This window comes from Clinocottus analis, unplaced genomic scaffold, assembly GCF_023055335.1.
Source record: "Clinocottus analis isolate CAN_PGR_092001 unplaced genomic scaffold, fCliAna1.0.p SCAF_17, whole genome shotgun sequence".
Lineage (NCBI taxonomy): Eukaryota > Metazoa > Chordata > Actinopteri > Perciformes > Cottidae > Clinocottus > Clinocottus analis.
In genome coordinates this window covers 5,548,683-5,567,701 of record NW_027175898.1, presented here as the reverse complement: position 1 = coordinate 5,567,701, position 19,019 = coordinate 5,548,683, and the positions used below count along the sequence as shown (strand labels likewise).

At 40.1% G+C, this 19,019-nt stretch overlaps 3 protein-coding genes across 4 annotated transcripts; 2 read left to right on the top strand and 1 right to left on the bottom strand.

Moving 5' to 3' along the window:
- The first annotated feature begins 1,594 nt into the window (after positions 1-1,594).
- On the top strand, positions 1,595-8,402 carry ppp1r14d (protein phosphatase 1 regulatory inhibitor subunit 14D). Its single transcript, XM_068580537.1, has 4 exons — positions 1,595-2,049; positions 7,253-7,333; positions 7,679-7,711; positions 7,814-8,402. The coding sequence occupies exons 1-4, from the start codon at positions 1,870-1,872 to the stop codon at positions 7,880-7,882; spliced, it is 363 nt and encodes a 120-aa protein (XP_068436638.1). The 5' UTR covers positions 1,595-1,869; the 3' UTR covers positions 7,883-8,402.
- On the bottom strand, positions 8,048-12,666 carry zfyve19 (zinc finger, FYVE domain containing 19). Its single transcript, XM_068580533.1, has 11 exons — positions 12,443-12,666; positions 12,204-12,325; positions 12,060-12,113; positions 11,808-11,974; positions 11,551-11,693; positions 11,295-11,403; positions 10,916-11,134; positions 10,672-10,748; positions 10,373-10,474; positions 10,115-10,278; positions 8,048-9,885 (listed from the first exon to the last, which is right to left on the bottom strand). The coding sequence occupies exons 1-11, from the start codon at positions 12,494-12,496 to the stop codon at positions 9,807-9,809; spliced, it is 1,290 nt and encodes a 429-aa protein (XP_068436634.1). The 5' UTR covers positions 12,497-12,666; the 3' UTR covers positions 8,048-9,806.
- A 61-nt stretch (positions 12,667-12,727) lies between these two features.
- On the top strand, positions 12,728-16,956 carry bub1bb (BUB1 mitotic checkpoint serine/threonine kinase Bb). Of its 2 annotated transcripts, none has more exons than XM_068580535.1 (9): positions 12,728-12,845; positions 14,038-14,205; positions 14,326-14,385; positions 14,484-14,628; positions 14,727-14,923; positions 15,011-15,177; positions 15,300-15,496; positions 15,583-15,683; positions 16,113-16,956. In XM_068580535.1, the coding sequence occupies exons 2-9, from the start codon at positions 14,063-14,065 to the stop codon at positions 16,357-16,359; spliced, it is 1,257 nt and encodes a 418-aa protein (XP_068436636.1). In that variant the 5' UTR covers positions 12,728-12,845; positions 14,038-14,062; the 3' UTR covers positions 16,360-16,956. The 2 variants fall into 2 exon arrangements, with proteins under 2 accessions (XP_068436636.1, XP_068436635.1); XM_068580534.1 differs by having other exon boundaries at positions 12,733-12,845; positions 14,041-14,205.
- Positions 16,957-19,019: the final 2,063 nt, after the last annotated feature.

The following is a 19,019-nucleotide window of genomic DNA, read 5'->3' as shown; positions in this document are numbered from 1 at the left end:
GGTGGCAGTATGAACCCGTCTACAGCCGAGGAAGCAGCAGAGGGGAGCACAAGAAATAATCTCAAAACATTGTAAAACATTATCTTTGACAGATGACTTTTCTCCCATACAGTATATTCATTAACACAAGTTATGATTTAAACTAGCATTGACCCCAATCGTCTTTTAGCGATAGTAGTTGAACTGATGATTCATGCGTTGACTCATCCAATTACAGCATGTGATGAGTCATGAAGTCAACCATTTAGACTACAGGAAGCAGGAAATGGTTGCTGAAATTATGAAATCATAATTTTTGACTCACACACAATCCCAGACATATTCAGCCGCAGAACAATTTATTTATTTTTAAATAACAAATTGTAGTATCCTGTCAATGAGATCTTGCATCATGACGCAGAAAAGGTCAAACTCACTGACGTCTCCCTCACATAGAAAGCTCCACCTGGCCAGGTACAAAGTGAGAAGACCTGACACAGGTCTCTCTGTGTATGTCCCCCTTTATCTTTTTTTTTTCAACCCGATCAAGCAGCATAAGACGAGATGAATGAATTTGTTTGTCTGGAAAGGTGAGCTGCTAGAAGCACTCAATAATTCAGTGTTTGTAACAGACGGTGCATCAGTGGGCGAACACGCGCGGCTGCAGCTGATTGATAGTCTCTGCCAAAACAAAAAACTGAACCCCATTATTCATATCGTAATAGGATCTGTGGAAACTCTGCAGCCCATTGTCTCTGTGGTCTCAACGCTAATAATTTGGCACCTGCAGGTACAACTATGATTTTTTTGACAGTGGGTTTATGTGCTGCTGTTGATATTTGACTTCACAAACAATGATGGTTTCAGAACTTTTGTTTTTACATTTGACTTCTAGACAGCCGTAAATAGTGCTTTCCTACTCATCCATTATTCATGGGAGCGTAACCGAGGATGCCAATTTGACTTCAAGGCTTATTAAACGTACACCTGATAATGCCTGTTATAAAGGGCAAGGCAGCCATCACACCAGAGGAACCCTGGCTCACCTGTCAGGGGGACCCAGCCTTTGTTGGAAGTGTTTGCAAACACAAGAGCCAATCACCAAACCCGTTTGACCATGGGGAAACAAATAGTTTGAATACTTTTACTGAGTGTTAGGAAATGTGTGTGTTGGTACATCAATGTTTCTGATGATCGATGCATCTACAAATCATTTGATCTGAGATAAAAGAACGGGACTATTTATATATATATATATATATATATATATATATATATATATATATATATATATATATATATATATATATATATATATATATATATATATATATATATTGTGATGTCAGTAACACATGCCACTTATCGGCCACTTCTAACTTGATTGTTGTGGATGCCCTCTCGCCCTTTCTCCAGATTTTATTGCTGCAATTGAACTGTGCTCTCTTGCCTTCTACACCACTGAGAAAGAGAGCAAAAAGCAAACACACACCATATAAAGTGCATGTGCACACACACACAAATGCATGCACATACTCACACACACACACACACGCACAAAAGCATATCTCATTACCATCCTCCTGATAGTGCAGCTAGTGGGTGTTGCGAGAGGAGGAGGAGGGAAGGAGAGCAAGACAGTGAGCTTCAGGGAGGGAGAGGGAGGACAGGCAGAGAGTCAGAGCCAGCTATATAGAGAGGGAGAGCACAAACACTCAACACGATAATAGGAGATACGCGTGGGAACCGCAACACACCGGATAGAGACAGAGCAGGGTGTGCAAAACGAACGTGTCCGAGCCTGTGGGTCTGTATATCTGTGTGTGTGTGTGTGTGTGTGTGCGTGTGAGCTTGGTGTGTTTCCACGGTTCCCCTGAGGCCGTGGCAGCCATGGCGTCAGATCCCAGCACCCAGTCCAGGGTGATGTTCCAGGCAACGGACAAAACAGAGGTGCCGGCGCACCGCAAGCTGGGCAAACTGACAGTCAAATACAACCGCAAGGACCTGCAGAGGAGGCTGGATATCGAGGAGTGGATCGACGGGCAGCTGCACCTGCTATTTGACTGTGAGGTAGGGTAGGGCTGGCTCACACACACACACACACACACACACACACACACACACACACACACACACACACACACACACACACACACACACACACACACTCAGGCGCACATCATATCAGGTGCCTGAGGATAATGTAAGGGAAAGGAGCAAGGGTGGCACTGAGCCACTCATAAGGCCCTGTGGGGGGCTATTCGTCATGTAGGAGAGATTATAGCGACCTAAAAGAGGAGTGTGATGCAAGTCGCTTTGCTTCATAGCTGCAATTTTGGGCACTCAAGCCCTCATGTGTCATGAATCTGCCTGCAGTAGCTCAGCGGTGTTTTACCATAGCAATACGATGTGAAGTCAGATTTAAGTCATGAGGAAGCATTTTCAAGCAAGTTGACAATGCAACACCGAGATCACTTCAACACATTTACCGTATACAATGTGAAGTTGAATAGATTCAAGGATCAGTAACATCATGAGGCAAACAATAAAAAGCACAACAACAATATCCCTGTGACTGTGATAATGTAATAATAAAGTCCTGGAGAAAGCATGAAAAATGAAAGCCAAGGGTCTTTTTTATTTTGAAATGCACTTCAAATACGTACAGGATAGAAACTACATAGATGGCGTCTATATGAATAATGGTTATTTGATCACAGTGATTGGACATTGAAGAAACTTTGCAGGCTTCATTTTCCAAAGTATTTAAGATATGCAGGTCTGCATATGTTATGTAAAATCAACAGAATTAATGAGAAAATGTGTACTCATTATTTCAGTAGTGGGGCTAATTAACGGCCCCATTGCATAGATGGTGTATAATATGAGCAGGGCATTATGTCGAGGCATCATTTCTCTCTCTCTCTCTTTCTCTCTCTCTCTCGCACGCATCCCAACCTCCATAACTGCTCCTGTACGGTGGGATGCAATCCAATTATGTCAGAGGCTCCATATTGATTTGCTTGGCATCCTCTGAGGGGAAACCATGGCAACAGATGTCTCCTCGCCCACATGAGGCCGCATGGCACCGTGGAGTTTGAGGTGTCTGTTAAGGAGCATGAGCTTCTTCATGACGATGCAGATCTGATGACAACACCGCCTCCGTTTCATGCCGGAGACGACAGAGACAAACTGGTTCTTGTTTAATCCTTGAACCACCAGAGACCCCTCGACTGCAGACGATCTGTAGCCACCTCTTCGTCTTGTGTCCCCTTACACTGGCAGGGCTGCTTTGCATATGGTATATATGAATGCAGCAGTATGTGAGCCTGCATCCACATCCATCTGAAAGGCTGGCTGACGTGGACGTATACAGAAAATCTATGTGACAGACAATTATCGTCGACCAGTAGATTATAAAGGTTAAGCCTGGCTGGGCACATTTTAATACACTTTAGTTGCAGCTGACTGCTATCGGCATATTTAATATTGTGCAACAATATTTCTCATCTAAATACTTACTTCATGTGCTTTATTCCATTTACAATCCAAGTGTTCTTCCCTGTGGAAATATATGATCATGTGCTTGTAAAGCAGAGGGTGGAATACATTACATTAGTTGTAACCAGGACACGTGACAACAGGTTTGACGTCTCGCTTTATCTACTTTTTATCTTTCCCAGAAACAGACTTTTATTATATCACGTTTGCACAGTAATTGGCTTTTGTGTTCTGGTTGTAACATAATCTAATATCAGGATGAATTCACAGCACAGACAGTGGAAGTGCACGTGCTCCACTCAGCTGAATGATTGGATCTCAGTGTGACTGATGAGATGATGAAAGATACAAAGGCCTTTGATTTAATCATGATAGTGGTTGACATCTTAAATTGGAGTCAAGATAAGTTTCTCTTTTATAGTATTAATAGTCTACATCTTTGCTATACGAACAGGAGTGCTTTGACTGGATATTTGCATAAGCCACTAGTCTGGAATCAGTCGTGGCTCGTCCATGTTCACTGGCCAGTGTCATGAATTTTGCATAGGCTCAGGGGAAGGTAACTCTGTTGCTTCTCCGAGTCTTCCGCGTGGAAGCATTTACCATCAGTCCTCTGTGTCACCACCTGAATTATTTAGCCGCATCTCTAATTCATACAAGTGCTGCCTCGGTCTGGAGTGGCCGCTTTTGTTGCACACTTCACGCCTTTTAAGAAATAATAAACTCAAAAAGAGGTGTGACAAACAGCTCTCACTTAGATTTAAAAATGTTTAACAGCCCTCACCCTATCAGGACTTTTCAGTTTGGAAATCGCTCTTCTGGTATAACTGAACAGGAGAATTTGTTTCCCTCTTTGAACTGTGCCATGACTCAGTCTGTGAAGTTCATGGATATTTGTGATCTGTGTGCAGCTCGTGCCTCTGGACGGAAAAGGGAAGGGTCTGATAAGTTAAACATGCACAGGCATCTTCTCCAAACAGCTACATTTCCTGGGCATGGTTTCCTTCACGTTATCATACCGAACACATGTGTGTGTAATGGAACCACCGGTGTTTTGTTGTAGTATTTCCCAATGCCAGAGGTCAGTGAAAATAATCTATTAGAAAACTGCATGACACTCTGTGTCTTCAACCTTCAAAGGATTAGTTCAATATTTTTAGAGCCCCCTTTTATCTGAATTTTATGAGAAAATTGCAGACTCTGTCCATTGAATATGAAGCTACATCCAGCTGGTAAGCTAAGCTGATGTAGAGCATGAACATATTCAGTTTTCTTCCTGATAATCTGTTTACTATCATTTTAAATATGCTATGAACTCAGTGGAAATGTGGCTAGCTGGAAGTAATAGTGTAAAAAGGAGCTTCATCTTCTGAGGAACTGAGCTGGGTATTGGGATAACCTGCTCAATAAATGTTGGACTGGCCTTTTCCCATAACTTAATTTTTGTCCTGGTACTGATGGTCCTCATGGTCTGTGAATATTTAGTGCGTCTTCAAACACACATTCCGGCTTTCAGTTTGGTTTCCAGTATGACCTGCAAAGGTCGGCAAGTTTTGACCTCGGTGACAACTAGACCTGACCCTAGATGACGGGTCAGGGGTCACTGAAATCATTAGGAACTATCTCTGGAGGCCATGCCATGATTATCTATACTCAATGCTGTCACAGTCTTACTACTTCAGCAATCTCTGGTGGAACGGAGTGCATGGGCTGACCGATCAGTATCGATATCCTCTGGGCAATTTGAGTAAATGTCATGTATATTTATAGCACTACCCGAACAAAATGATCAAATCCAACTGACAAGACATACAAGTTATTGTTGAAATATAATAAATAAAGCATGTTTAAAAATGAATATAAACATTTATGTGCACTTACTAAAATGTGAGTTCTAAACAAACAAAGTCAGTGTAATGGACTTGTCAATATTTCTGATGCTGAATCATAAATTCTAGTGGAGGTCATCTTATCTCCACAAAATCCAACTGCTTATCCAGAATGCATCTGTATTGCCCGTCTAAAACTGCAACCCCTCGGGAGCCACTTCGATGTTCATGAATTCCAACATTAGTGCCAACATTTACTTTAGCTTCAGTCCATTGCTCTTAAACTTCAAGAAGTGCTGCTGAGAGATTTCTGCCCAAAGGCCTTATTAAAATGCTATTTTCTCCAACAAGGAAGGTAACTCTCAGCAAACTAAAAAATACCGAAAGGTTAGTATAAGGGTCATCTTGTTTCTTTATGATGAATGCACATGTTCCTCTTACTGGTATTCAGTGGTGCTCTGCATGGTCATCCTGTCACAAGCAGACTGCGGAAGGTTTAAGCTAAAAAAAAAGGACTAGTATAGATATATATATCTATATATATACATATATATATATATATATATATATATATATATATACATATATATATATCTATATATATATGTATGTATATATATATATATAAGCAATTAAGGGGATTATATTATTAATTCTTCCGTGCAAATAAGCACTTCTGAAATCCATCTATTATAGCGAATTTGCTTATCAACCAACAATATTTCAAAAAGAAAGACTGTAAGGAGAACAAGGCAATAATTAAAATAATTCTAAACATTCATTTACAAGTATTTGGTCTTACCGTCACACACATCCCCAGCTTAACACAGTAAAACTGGTAACCCAAAGTAAAAAACAATACAGAAATGTACAGCATGGGCATAACACAAAAAAACAAAAAGCATCCAGACGTGTAGTGCAGACATCAGCAGAATCACACGGGGTCCACGCTGGCAGCATGTATCAATTAGAGTGAGGCACAGGGGATGCTGAAGGTGGGCCCATCTATTTCACCACTCAGCATTTCCACATTGATTATCTCTCTGCTCATCCAGAAAGCTGTACGAGCTCCATCCTCACCAGCCAGGAAAACTCACCAACCGGAAAATATTCCTCTTAAAAAGAGGCTCAACTTGTCAAAATTGAGTGTCCACCTGCTGACTCTAGATATCTTAGTGTTAAGGATTCCTCCAGTGAGCACTGTTCTGGAAAATGTAGTTAAAAGGTGAGGATAAGCGCTTGTCATCATTTGATTACTTTGCTCTAATGATTTTTATAACTGACGACTCTATGCCCTTTGTCTTTTTTTGCAAACGTTACATGAGGTTGGCATTAATCTTTCAATGCGCTATTGTTTAGTTAAGGCTCACCTATTGGACAACCTAGCTAAAATTAATATATTATTTGGAGACCATTAAAACTGGAAATAATCTCTCAGTAACGGCTGAGATAAATGCTGGCTGGGTAAACCATCCATACAATCTCGCGGTGTCATATTGCAAGTAGCCCCCTGGAGCCTTTTTGCCTTCATGCCTCAGTGCTCTTCAGCGTTGCTTTTGTGTGCAACACATTATCCATCATATCATTGTTATGAGAAATGATTATGGAAGAAAAAAGTTTATTCTTAATACAACAATACAGCCGACACTAACTTGGGTGATCATCTACCTATAAAAGTATGGGGCCAGCTCTTGAAACCAGACAATACAACAACGTACACAGTACTGTGCTTCAATGAAATCATTGCTGTGTTGCATCACATCTTACACTTTCTTTTCTTTCTTGATGACTGCTCAGTGGTGTGGTTAGTCTTACCACCACAAGTAACAGGCCCACTTTATTTGGTGCTTATAGAGCTTTTGTAGCATGCAGATATACAAGTGTGGGCAATAAAGTAACAGAGGAATACTGCCTTCAACATTTGTTTCTCTCTGCTTTTAAAGGAAGAAGAGATTCCAGAGTTAGAGATTGACATAGATGAACTCCTGGAGTTGACAGACGAGGGTCAGAGAACACGCCTGCAGGTAAGATTGTGCAAATTAACATAAAAACAATGAGAAGTTGAGTCACTCTTTACATTGCATCTCTAGCTATTTCTGCATTCAGTCATTTATTGCTTCATGGAACTGGTACACGCCACCGCAGCTCTTCAAATAGCGGACGATCCGTGTCCCAGGAATGAAGTCCAAAGAGTTTGAACATTTCAACACAATGATACCTGGATACATACCTAACTATTTGCAATGTGGGCTCATAGTTTACAAGCACTTGTCCCTTGTTGGAACCCAGTGTTGCAATGTTTGCACTGAAAAAGTAATGCCCAATGTTGTTAGTCAGCCTATATGTGTTTGTTTTCTTTTCTTTGTTAGGAGCTGTTGCAGGAATGCGGAAAGCCAAAAGAGGTGAGACATAGTATATTAAGAATTCAGCTATTTAACGAAACATGTATTGCTTGCTTGTTTTGTAGAGTCTAGTCTTTAACAGTTACTCCATCTTCTCTTTAGGACTTTATCAACGCGCTGCTCTACAGGATAAAGGGTCTACGCAAAATGTCAGGTCCCTTGAAGAAATAAATATAGGTCAAAGGAATGAGACACTGTGGAGCCTCTTATCTTCCCATCTCCAATGCAGTAGGTGTAACATGCGAGTGGGACTCTTCCTGCCCTCTGCACCCCCTCTCGGGTCAGCGTCGGTCTTAACACCAGGGCAGTCGGCTTTCGAATAGATTTTTTTAATTACTATTTCACTTTAATTGACAGACTGCTACAACATTTTGTTTCCCATACAACATTAATGCACACATGTGATACAAGTTGTACTATTACTCAGACGGACTGCTTTTTTTTGTGTAAGACTGTACATTTTTGGTTGCCTATTTATGTACATAAATATTTTTGTTCTGATAACAGTGTTGTATGTCAAAATAAAATGGAACATTTTCAAGATACGGCTGTTGATGACTTATCAAAAGGGTAACATCTGATTCTCAACAAAGTGAGCAACCCACAGTTTGTTATCATCAGGTATTATTCATTTCACACATACAAATAAATATTGACATGTCCATTACACCCATCAATTCAGAATACCAATTAAACTGTTCACATGGTTGGTCTTTATTACTGCTTTAAAACACTTATTTGTCTTGAAATAATGATTATGTCCTACTGCCCAGAGACAACAGAGACTTAACTGTCACTTGGCTTTCAGCATGTCATTCACAGAATATAAATTTCTGTTTGCCAGCAGAAATCTTTTAACAAAGGGACGGAAACAAAAGAGATGTTGACATGTCAAATGTTGGAGTAAACACAATGAAATCAGCAGCAGGAAGGTCCATTTAGTATGCATCCATTATCCTCCTCCATTTCCTGTCTGTGGTGCGTATATGACATGGCCAGACAAGCCAAACACAGTAACGTCCTCCATGCAAACCTTAATGGAGCAAGGCCCCAGAGGAAAGTGTAATTATGGTTTCTCCTCCCGTTTGCTTGACAGTAATGCACAGTGATGAAACTGCACTCCGGCCATCTCTCTGTCATACGCAGAGGGGCTTTCGGCTGAGGGCTGCATTACAGTAATTTGCTTGGTTTGCCCCCACATCCGCTCTTGCTTCTCTAACATGGAGGCCATCTAAAGTGCAAGACTGCAAGTGGCGATATCAGTGATTTAGGGTTAAAAATGAAACAAACAAAAAAATGTGTGACATAGCCCCTGACACGTTTGTATCCTTTGAAATGGAATTGCACATAAGGACAATAAAGGCAACAATCATGTCACACTTGCAGCTAAACGTAGATTACATGAGTGACTGCAGTGTCTGCCAAAAGAAAACAAAGCCCTCAGTAATCCTTTTACACTGACTCCTCTGTACTTAATCAATCCAGAGCTGACCATAGTCTGGGATTGTACATCATACCAGATAAGCTCGTGATGTGGCTGCTTTCTGGGTGTGCTGTGTTTTTTTATTAAATGGTGACAAGTGCAAAGTGAGTCTAAGATGAGCCTTTGGGCAGCGGAACAAGTGATAAAAGAAAACACTTAAAGCTTCTTTTTGTTTTAACAGTTTGAAATACGTTGTATGCAGAAGCTGTGCAGTTTTGCTAAAATACCATAATAGCATGAAATAGAAGCTTTTTTCTTCATATTATATATATTGCAATACATTAAAGTGTACTTCTATTTGTAAGCTTTGCTTAGCCAGAAATGTTTTTTATTGGTTCAGTTAATTTAGATCCCTGTTAGCAATTACAGAAAGAAGATGTTGCTTTTTTTTAGCTCTTTACAGACACATGATTAAAACCACTTTGGGCAGATTGGACAAGATAAAATGAGCTTAAAATGAGGGGTACCAGATGTTTAGATAATAGGTAGTGTTTAAATCTTCTAAGATACTGTTTTATTAACAATAATAGGTCACTTAAGTCTAAAGCACAAGTCTAACAGTGATGACTGAGCATAGCCTGATAAGGCAAACACCTATAGCATATCTCACTATCAAGTCTTCCTCTTCTTCTTTGGCGCCGTGTAGTTTGTGGTGCGATGCTCCTTCCTATCATATTTATCATGGCCTTCCCTGGGGAGATAATGGAAAGTGGATTGATAATTCATCACAATAAATACTTTATATCCATGCTGCTCAACAGTATGGCAACCGACTACAAACTATCTGGGTCATGGTATGCATTCCAAATCCTCGCCGTCTTTCTTAAGCATCAAAGCAAAGATTTCCATGCAAAATTCTACTATAAAGCCAAAACCAGAATTTCGAACGCGCTTCTTAAAATAAATGTCTATTAAGCTACCTGAAGCAGCGGTTGCAGTATAAATCTCCATCACAGGTGTGACAGCGAATAGTGGCATCATGGTTACAGATGCAGCACCATGGAAGCTCCTCCTCATCACTGTCTGATGGCTGATGTGCAACAGCAGCAGTTGAAATCCTACTCTTGGGTCCTGGAGCCTGGGTCTTCAAAAGAGACATCAGATCAACAAGGCATTAAATGTTATTCTCTCACAACTTGAAGACATTATGAATTTGTATTTTGGTATTTTCTTAGTACCGGTTTCTTTGACTGTTTTTTCATTTCTGTGTTCTTTGGTCCACTGTGTTCTAAAGGTATGTTGTAGCCACTCGCCTCATCCAATGCAGCCTCTTCGGAGAGCTGGAACAAAAAAAATCAGAAATACAGGAATTTCCAAACATGTCCTTGTATTCTCATTACAAATTAGCAAAATAGCAGCCCCTTGTGGCCAACAAAACTGATCTTGGTCAATGATATGCACTCAACAGTAACAAGTGTATCAGGTAGAATGTAATATAATCTACATTACAGTATACAATTTGCCTTAAGCCCCAGACCTGTTTTAACACTCTCCTCACAGCTTCTTCCTCAGTCTCCTCCTCACTGTCAGGATGCTGAATGTCCTCCATAGTAACTAGAAGTGGCATGACAAATACAATAATGACAAATACAAAAAGGACATACACTCTTCTGTCATAGCCACAATGTTTACCGTCGCAGCTCTTAACATTCCGATGTGAAAGTAAGGATGTCCATTTAGGTTAAGAAAGTGGTACAACATGATCTTTATGTGTTACTTACCTTTATCTGGGTCCTGCCCCTTGAGCTGCGCCATCCTCTTGGCCATGTCCAGGATCTGATCCTGGGAATGGCGCTCCTTCCTAAGCTCCTCCATGGCCTCCTCCATGACTCGAGCCTTCTCGGCCTCCAGCTGTTTGTCTCCCTCCTGGTTTTCCTCTAAATTCTCATCCAATGTTCCCCCCTCCCCCTTGTTTAGATCATTCATACGGCCATCTACACCTGCACAGGGATCAATAGGTCTGAGCATATTTGTAGCTGAAGTCATCTTTTGTTGTCATAATGTAGTTGTGATAATAGTGATGACTGCGGAAAACTATTAAATGACTGCATCATTATTTATTAATTGAAAACGAAAGAGAAAAACAAGATGAATAATTACTGCATTCAGGATTTGATTGCTGATCGTCTATGGTAACTTCCTCTGACATCTGAGTAATCAGATCATTGGTTTGTTCAGTCTGAGTCCTGTTATCTGGGGGCTGGTGCACCTGTACAGATGAGCAAGCACATACTGGTAAGCAATCATAGCAAACTATTTAGCATGAAAGTCCCTCTAAATAGCATTAAGTAAGTTAAGCTGTCCTTGAGCCAAACTTTAAGGCACAAGATTTAAATAACAGGTGGGAAGAGCTCACAGGTGGAGGAGCTTGAGACGATGGAGTCTGACCCCGTAGAAGTGCTAGGCGGTCTTCCATCTCTCCTACAGAAGGCGTTGGCCGGCTGGGAGTTTTCAGAGCAACAAGACGAGATTCTAGCTCTTTCTCAGAGGCGATGGACTCTGTTGAAAATATAAAAAGCTTACAATGACTTTTGCCAAGACAAAAGATATAATTATTACCCTGTGTCAGATTCAAGCAAAATGGTAGCTGCTTAAAATCTCATTTTTTATTACTTGGTGCAGTATCTTCCTTCAGCTTTTGAAGTCTTTCAGCAATAGCCTGATCTTCTTTACACAGGCCTTTGGTTGGTACATAGCCTGCTTTACTGTTTCTACTGCCTCCTTGTGCTGGAAGCTGTGTCGATTGTCCCTGTTGTTTGGCCTCAAATGCAGCAACCCGTCTATGGAAGAAACAGTAATGTTTAAATATCAAGAAGCCATTGTTGACAAAGTGTAGTTTCTTTCTAAATTTGATCATATACCAACTTTTTGTAATTTTCAGGAGGAGACCATTTTCCTGCATTGTTTGGAGATTCTCCACTAAAAGTGAAAAAAAAATTAAATGATCACAGCGTTTACTTTGACAATTTATAAACATATGTATATCATATTGCACGGTTCGACCTTTACCTTGTCAGATTTCCATGACACTGCTTACAGACTTTCTGCTGTGTGTTGCCACAGCGAGGCACCACAGCACTGAAAGTCAAACAGCTGGAGCAGAAGGATCGGCCACAGCTCTTACAGCCCTGCTGTGAGGATAGTGCCACGTAAATCACACAATTTACTTTCGTTACTATGTTTAAGAAGTATAACTATGAATACATATGTACATGCTATGCTATTTATATAAGTCAGGAAGGTCTTACCTCTTTCTTGAACAGACTGAACTTTGATGCACAACAATAACAACGGTTGTCCATGTCGCCACGTGTAGATAACCATGAGCTAGGCAATTTAAAGTTCGCTGATATTTCTCTAGCTGGTAAATATATAAAGAAAACAGACTCTATGAACAATAATTCCGCTGCTAGCTACCCATTTTCAACCTTTCAACGTTGCTCTAATCAAAACAGGAACAGTTCCGGAAGTCGCGATGTGAGTTTCATCTACGTTTTCCGGTTTGTGGCTCCTCCAATCAGCTTTCTCCAAACTGTCTCGCGGTCCTGGTTTGAAACGCAGACGCTACGCTGAACAGTGTTGCTGTTACAACGATACAACGTGAGCTGTAACGAATACAGACTGGACAGAGACACGGGAGAACTGCAATCGGTATGGAAAGCCACAAGTTTGTAGATAATCGCTTCTGTTTATACATGTGACGAGTAAATGTTGCCGATAGCGCGAACAACGAGAAAAACGACCTAGCTTAAGCTAACGTTAGCTAGCGAGTTAGCTGAGTCTTCGTCACACACATTAACGTTAGAAACAACCTCACATAGCTCATTTCAGTGAGTCCGTCATTCTGTTTTGGACTGTAAACATAACGTTATAACTACTCATTAATGTGAACGCATGTCAAATCATATATTCATAACGTTATTAGATAGCTAGTATTGTTACGTGTTATTAACATTGCACTCCTTTGGGCCAATTGTCCGTTGCTCCTGTGATATGATTGCAGTGTTTTGATTTCTTTTATCATTTTAAACGCTCATCCACCAAAGTAAACGCTTTAAATGGTCATAATTATTATTACTATATTGAGCATAATATGTGTATGCGACAGTTGTGATATGAACGTGCATTACAAGGGTTTACATTCACAATTAACTGAATGCTGTAAGGAGCTGCAAAGACGACATGTTATAAGCATAAGGTAAGTAAAACTCTTTAGGCCGGCCATAACACACTTTGTATAATGATGCTACTTCATAAGCTTTTGACTCTATAAGGCTACAGCGAGGTTGAATGGAATGAAGTGTAAAACTATTCAGAGCTGTTACTAACAATCATGTTATTTATCAGTTAATCTGTTCTAGATTATATTGATTAGTTAATATTATGAAATACCAGAAAACAATAATAGAAAGCCAAAACTGACCTCTTCAAATGTCTTGTCTGACCAACATGACAAAATCCCTACATATACAGTTCACAATTGTATAAAACAGAGACAAACATTTAGCACTTCCCTTGATAAATAGCTTAAATGATAGCAAACAAATCTTCTACACAAATTATATTCAGTGAAAAGACCATCAGTCTACTCCAAAGCATATGCAAGATAGTTTTAGATATCAGCAAGTATTATTCTCTGCAGAAACAACCATTATGAAGAATTTCGGCATTATATCCACAAACTCTCACATTTCAATCCAGTTAAACCACCGCACTTGAGAATTTATAAAAACTTTTTTTTTTTAAATCCTGATTCCAGAAACTTGGTTAACGTGTTTTCTGCCAACTTGAGCACTACAATGAACTACAATAGTATATTGAGTCACTGATGCCTTTGTGTTAGCAGGAATCCAGTTGTAATACCCACAATGGCAGAAGGAGGAGATGTAGAATGGGAGCTAAGCAAAGAAAATATCCAGCCACTGCGACGGGGCCGAGACGTATCAGTCTTGCATCAGGCGCTCAGTCAACAGCAGGATGGACTAAGCTCTGCCATCAACCAGCAGAGACAGTATGGATAATCTATTTATTTTTTATTCCCCAGAATGGGTGAAAGTCATTTCTGTCATACACTTTTTTCCCAGCAGTGTTCTCAGGGTAAATGAAGACTTCTGGCTTTTTGTTTCTCCAGGGCCTTTGAGTCTGAACTGCGAATTTATGAAGGAGATGATCCACTTGATGTTTGGGATCGGTAAGTCAAATATGTCAACAGTAAAGTGCATTCACATGTGTTGCGCTTAAATATAAGAGGTTTAATTGTTAATCCTCACATGTTTCTCTCTTTTACAGGTATATCAACTGGACAGAGCAAACCTTCCCTCAGGGAGGAAAGGAGAGCCACCTCGGCACGCTATTGGAACGGGCCGTGACCAAATTCACAGAGGAAAAGAAATATCACGAAGACCCTCGCTATGTTGAACTCTGGATCAAATTCGTACGTTTAATATTTTAACCTCTGACTGGGTTTGCTACTTTGACAAATGGATGTAGACATAATAACCTTTGCTATTCATTTGTATTGTGTGTCATTAGGCAAAGAACTGCCCAGAACCCATGGACATATACAGGTACATGCAGGCTCAAGGAATAGGAGTGACACAGGCTTCCCTCTACATCGCCTGGTCTGAAGAATATGAGGATCAGGGAAACTGTCGTAAAGCTGACATGGTCTACCAAGAAGGATTCAAGAAGTGTGCAGAGCCGCATGATAAGCTCCTGCAATTTCACAAGTATGAATGTATCCAGTAAATTTTTGGTTGTGCTGCTGATATAAATATCAGCAGCACAACCAACATCTTTTCTGTTGTTATTCATAGGGCTTTGCAGGCACGTGTGTCCCGACAGGTAATGATGAATGTGGAGGAGGACAGTGATGATGAGCAACAACCTAAACAACCTGAGAGAGTTTCTCTTGCTGACCTCAAGCGCAGAGGAAAGAAAAAGACCATCGCCCCCATCAACAGAGTTGGATCTTCAATCAGAAGTAAACTAAGAAAATTTGTTGAGAAACATTGAGCTGATATTCCCAGTTCTCCTGTACCAACATATATCAGCAACATCTTTTTTTATTTTTTTAAGTGATTAATTTTAATGTTTTGTGAACAGGTATTCCAGTCACTGGCATCCAGTCACTTGGTGCCCCTGTCCTTGGCAATGCTTCAAACAGGCGGTTGGTGGTCTTTGATGAGAGTAAGACTCAAATTGCTGGTCCTTCAGAGCCAACGTTAGAGTCTTGGGCGGCCCCTCCCACTTCCAGGGCAAAGGAGAACGTGCAGAAGCCGGGAAAATGGTCTGAGGTCAAGGTATGAGACAAGCAGGTGTTCTGTTAGTTGATTTAAATTTGTGAAGTATAAACTAATGATGTTAATTCAATGTGTCTGTACCACAGATCCCCCAGAAATCCAAATTCGGACATACTATTATGGCCCCACCGCCTCCCAAACCCACGTTTCAACCATTTGTTGAGGAGTCAGACGAGCCTCCAACAATGTGAGTGACAAGACTCTTTTACCTGCAGTTTTATTTGTTGCTTTATTTTGCTAAACATTTCATTTTTATCACACATTATAGATCATGATAATAAGAAGCAACATATTCGTGAAATGAATGACGATCACTGAAATTTATCAATTTTGATCATTAAGTAAAGCACAACCTGTTACAACTTCTCAATTATTGATGATTATCTGCTTGTCATTGTAATCTATTTCTATGTAAGAACGGTGTTCAGAAAAAAATAATATGATATGGGTTGTGGACATTTATCACATTATCATTCTGGTCTTTTTCATAGACTACACAATTGGTTAAAAAAAATGAAGAGATTCAATAACTAAAATAAAAGTACTATTTTCAAGTAAAGTCTGATCTGAGTTTATCTTCTGATATGATCTGACATCTTCCTTCTTACCCCTTTAGGACTCCTTGTAAGATAAACCCGGCAGTGAACACAGTTTTATCAGCACGTAAACCCCGCAAAGAGGAAACTCCTCTAAAGAGACTACAGGAACACCATCAGCAACAGAAGGAGGCAGAATCGGGAAAACTGCAGGAGCAGAGCATGTACTGTAAAGAGCTGCTGCTCAGCGGCGCCACTGAATTCTGCTTTGAGGAACTGCGGGCTGAACGCTACTTCAAAAAAATGACCCAGGGGGTCAGTGGTTAAAAGCATCCAGCGAGTTCCATTGCTTCAACCTCTTGCATTGAAAAAGACTGACATTTTTGTTGTTTTTTTCTCTTCTTCTTTTCTTTATAGAATTTTTCATTTTAACAAGTTATTAATGAGATGTATTGTGCCTCCTGCTTTACTGTGTATATGTTATTCTTAGAGATCCAGTTCCTCAGAGAAGAAGGCACATTCCTTTAGTTGTGTTGGATTCATTAGATTATGGCAGCGGGACCAAATAATGAAAACACTTGTTCAATGTGATTTAATTCATTACAAAATATTGAAAACTGATAACAACTTATTTAATCATTTAAGCAATACATTAAAAAAGTAATAACATATGCTTCACAGTAGTATTTAAAGGCTTACTGGATTTGCTTTTTTGTCACATGTCCGCTCCTTGTAAATACTAAATAGATTTGTTCACCACAGATCTGCTACAGACATACTAGTCACACTTATCCCTGACTTACGGCTTACTCCATTTGTATATTTTTCTAATTGCTTTGTTCTTACAGTGTTTTGCCTTTTTAAGTTGATTTGTTTTTTTCAGTATTTCTTGAGCAGATGTTACACAATAAATTGAACACAGTCGAAAAACGGCTTCAGTGAGGTGATTGACTTGCGTTTATTGTCTCAGCCTGAGTGAAATGTCCCTTCGAGGACATGTGTTGTTGGTGTTCAATAAACTTGTTAAATGTCTGGCTGATGACGAGGGAAGTTTGTTTTTCTTCTAGTAATGCTGTTTCAGCAAGCAGCATGCAAGGGAAAGCACAAATTGTTTTCTTGGTAACGGTATTTGGATTACTAATGGGGAGCAAGAACAATTTAGTGCTGACTGTAATCTGTTGCAGCAGTTTAAAGAGTCAACACTGGTGGGCATGAATACAAACAGAAACATTCTGCCTCGACATAGTCATAAATGTCATTGTTATTGCTACTTATTCTCATGAAGTGCCTTAATTAACGTTCTCCCTGCAGGGTATCCTTGTGTTTTTTTAAGAAACCCCAACGCCAGGCGTAAGACCTTTTATCAAATCATGCCTTCTGTTGGCCAAATGTTAATCATTGTCCAGGAGAGGTTACCCAGAAGCCTGCTGACTAAAATGGTGGGAGTAAACCTAATCTACTGTGATGATGGGATGTACTTCACACCTCGGCAGCTCGCGGGCCAGACTTTGATGAATGGCTAGAAGATAGGTGGTTGGCTCATTAGCAAGGGAAATCCACCCTCGCAGTTGTGGGCAGAGCGGGCCTTGGTTATCCCCAAGAGGTCACTACCCCGATGTGCTGTGGAACAGAGTGTTGCTCCTGTGACATGCTCACAGAGCACCGGAGGAACAGACTTTAATCTCATTCTGGAAATATGACACTGCCAGCCAAGATCCTCTCAACTGGTGAGTTCCCAAACTGTCTACTTTAAATGTTGGCTTCGCACTGAGAGCAGCTGAAATTCTGTGATAAATGATACGCAACATGATGCACTCCCATCATAATAACACAGCATAACCACATCATAATGCATCCTCTATGGTTCGCTATTTGGCAGGACTTATTAAACGCTCATCTCATGAAAGCAAGCAGCCAGTGACTCTGATAGCGTCTCAGACAGAAAATCCATAGCTCTCCCTTACTACAGTGGACAGATGGTACAGGCAAGCTACCTTTACTTAATGCACTTTGGACGGCCATCAGAGAAGAGCTTTTGTTAGTTTGATGGGCAGGAACACTCATGGCCCTTACAGTCAGAGCTCTTAACCTATTTGTACAGTGCGCCTTTGCATGCCTAAGCCTCTACTTCACTCAGAAGTGAGTAGACACTTTGCATTAAGATGACCTGCACTTGGCAAGCATGGAGACCCATTCAAGCCAGGAAGCGAAAAAATATATTTATGGAAGTTATTTATAATGAAAGTAACTCATAGTAGCTCATCATTTTTTACTTAGTATCCCTTCATGTTGACCTACTATATCAACGTTCACAATCAGAATTGTGACTTACCATCTTACAAGTGTGACTTAGTATGTCATAATTGTAACATTTTGTGTCAAAATTATAACTTACAGCATTTCTGCTGACTTATCATCTATTGTTTTTTCTCTGAACAGAAATAGGCTTCCATATTATGACACTATTGGAGATGACACAAGCGTTGTCTCAATAACTGTAGCTGCTCTTATAGAAAATAAAATGGATTTATAGGTCCTCTAGAAATGTCAATAGATTTTGACATGAAATTACATTTGCTTTAACTGTATGAACCCTCATAACCCCTGATGTAATCCGAACAAATTCATCCTAAACAATAGAACAAATTGAAATGCAAACAATTAAGGCAGTATCACTTATACAACAACCCCCAGGCTTTCATTTTAATGACACTGTGGTTTAAGACTGCTCTTGTCACGGTAAGCCCTTTTTTACATCACAAGCTGTTTTCCACTATTCATCTAAATGAGGGGTGGGGGGGTTCAGGGGACACTTAGCAAGGTCATGAAGTCTGACAGTGAAGCTGACAAATACATTTGAATTGAAAAAAAATCTTAGTTACCATTAGAATAGCTCTCCATAGAGACATGTGAACAAAAGAATGATGAAATGTGTCATTACAGAGACAATTTACGATATAACTCACACATCCTGCACATGCACAACA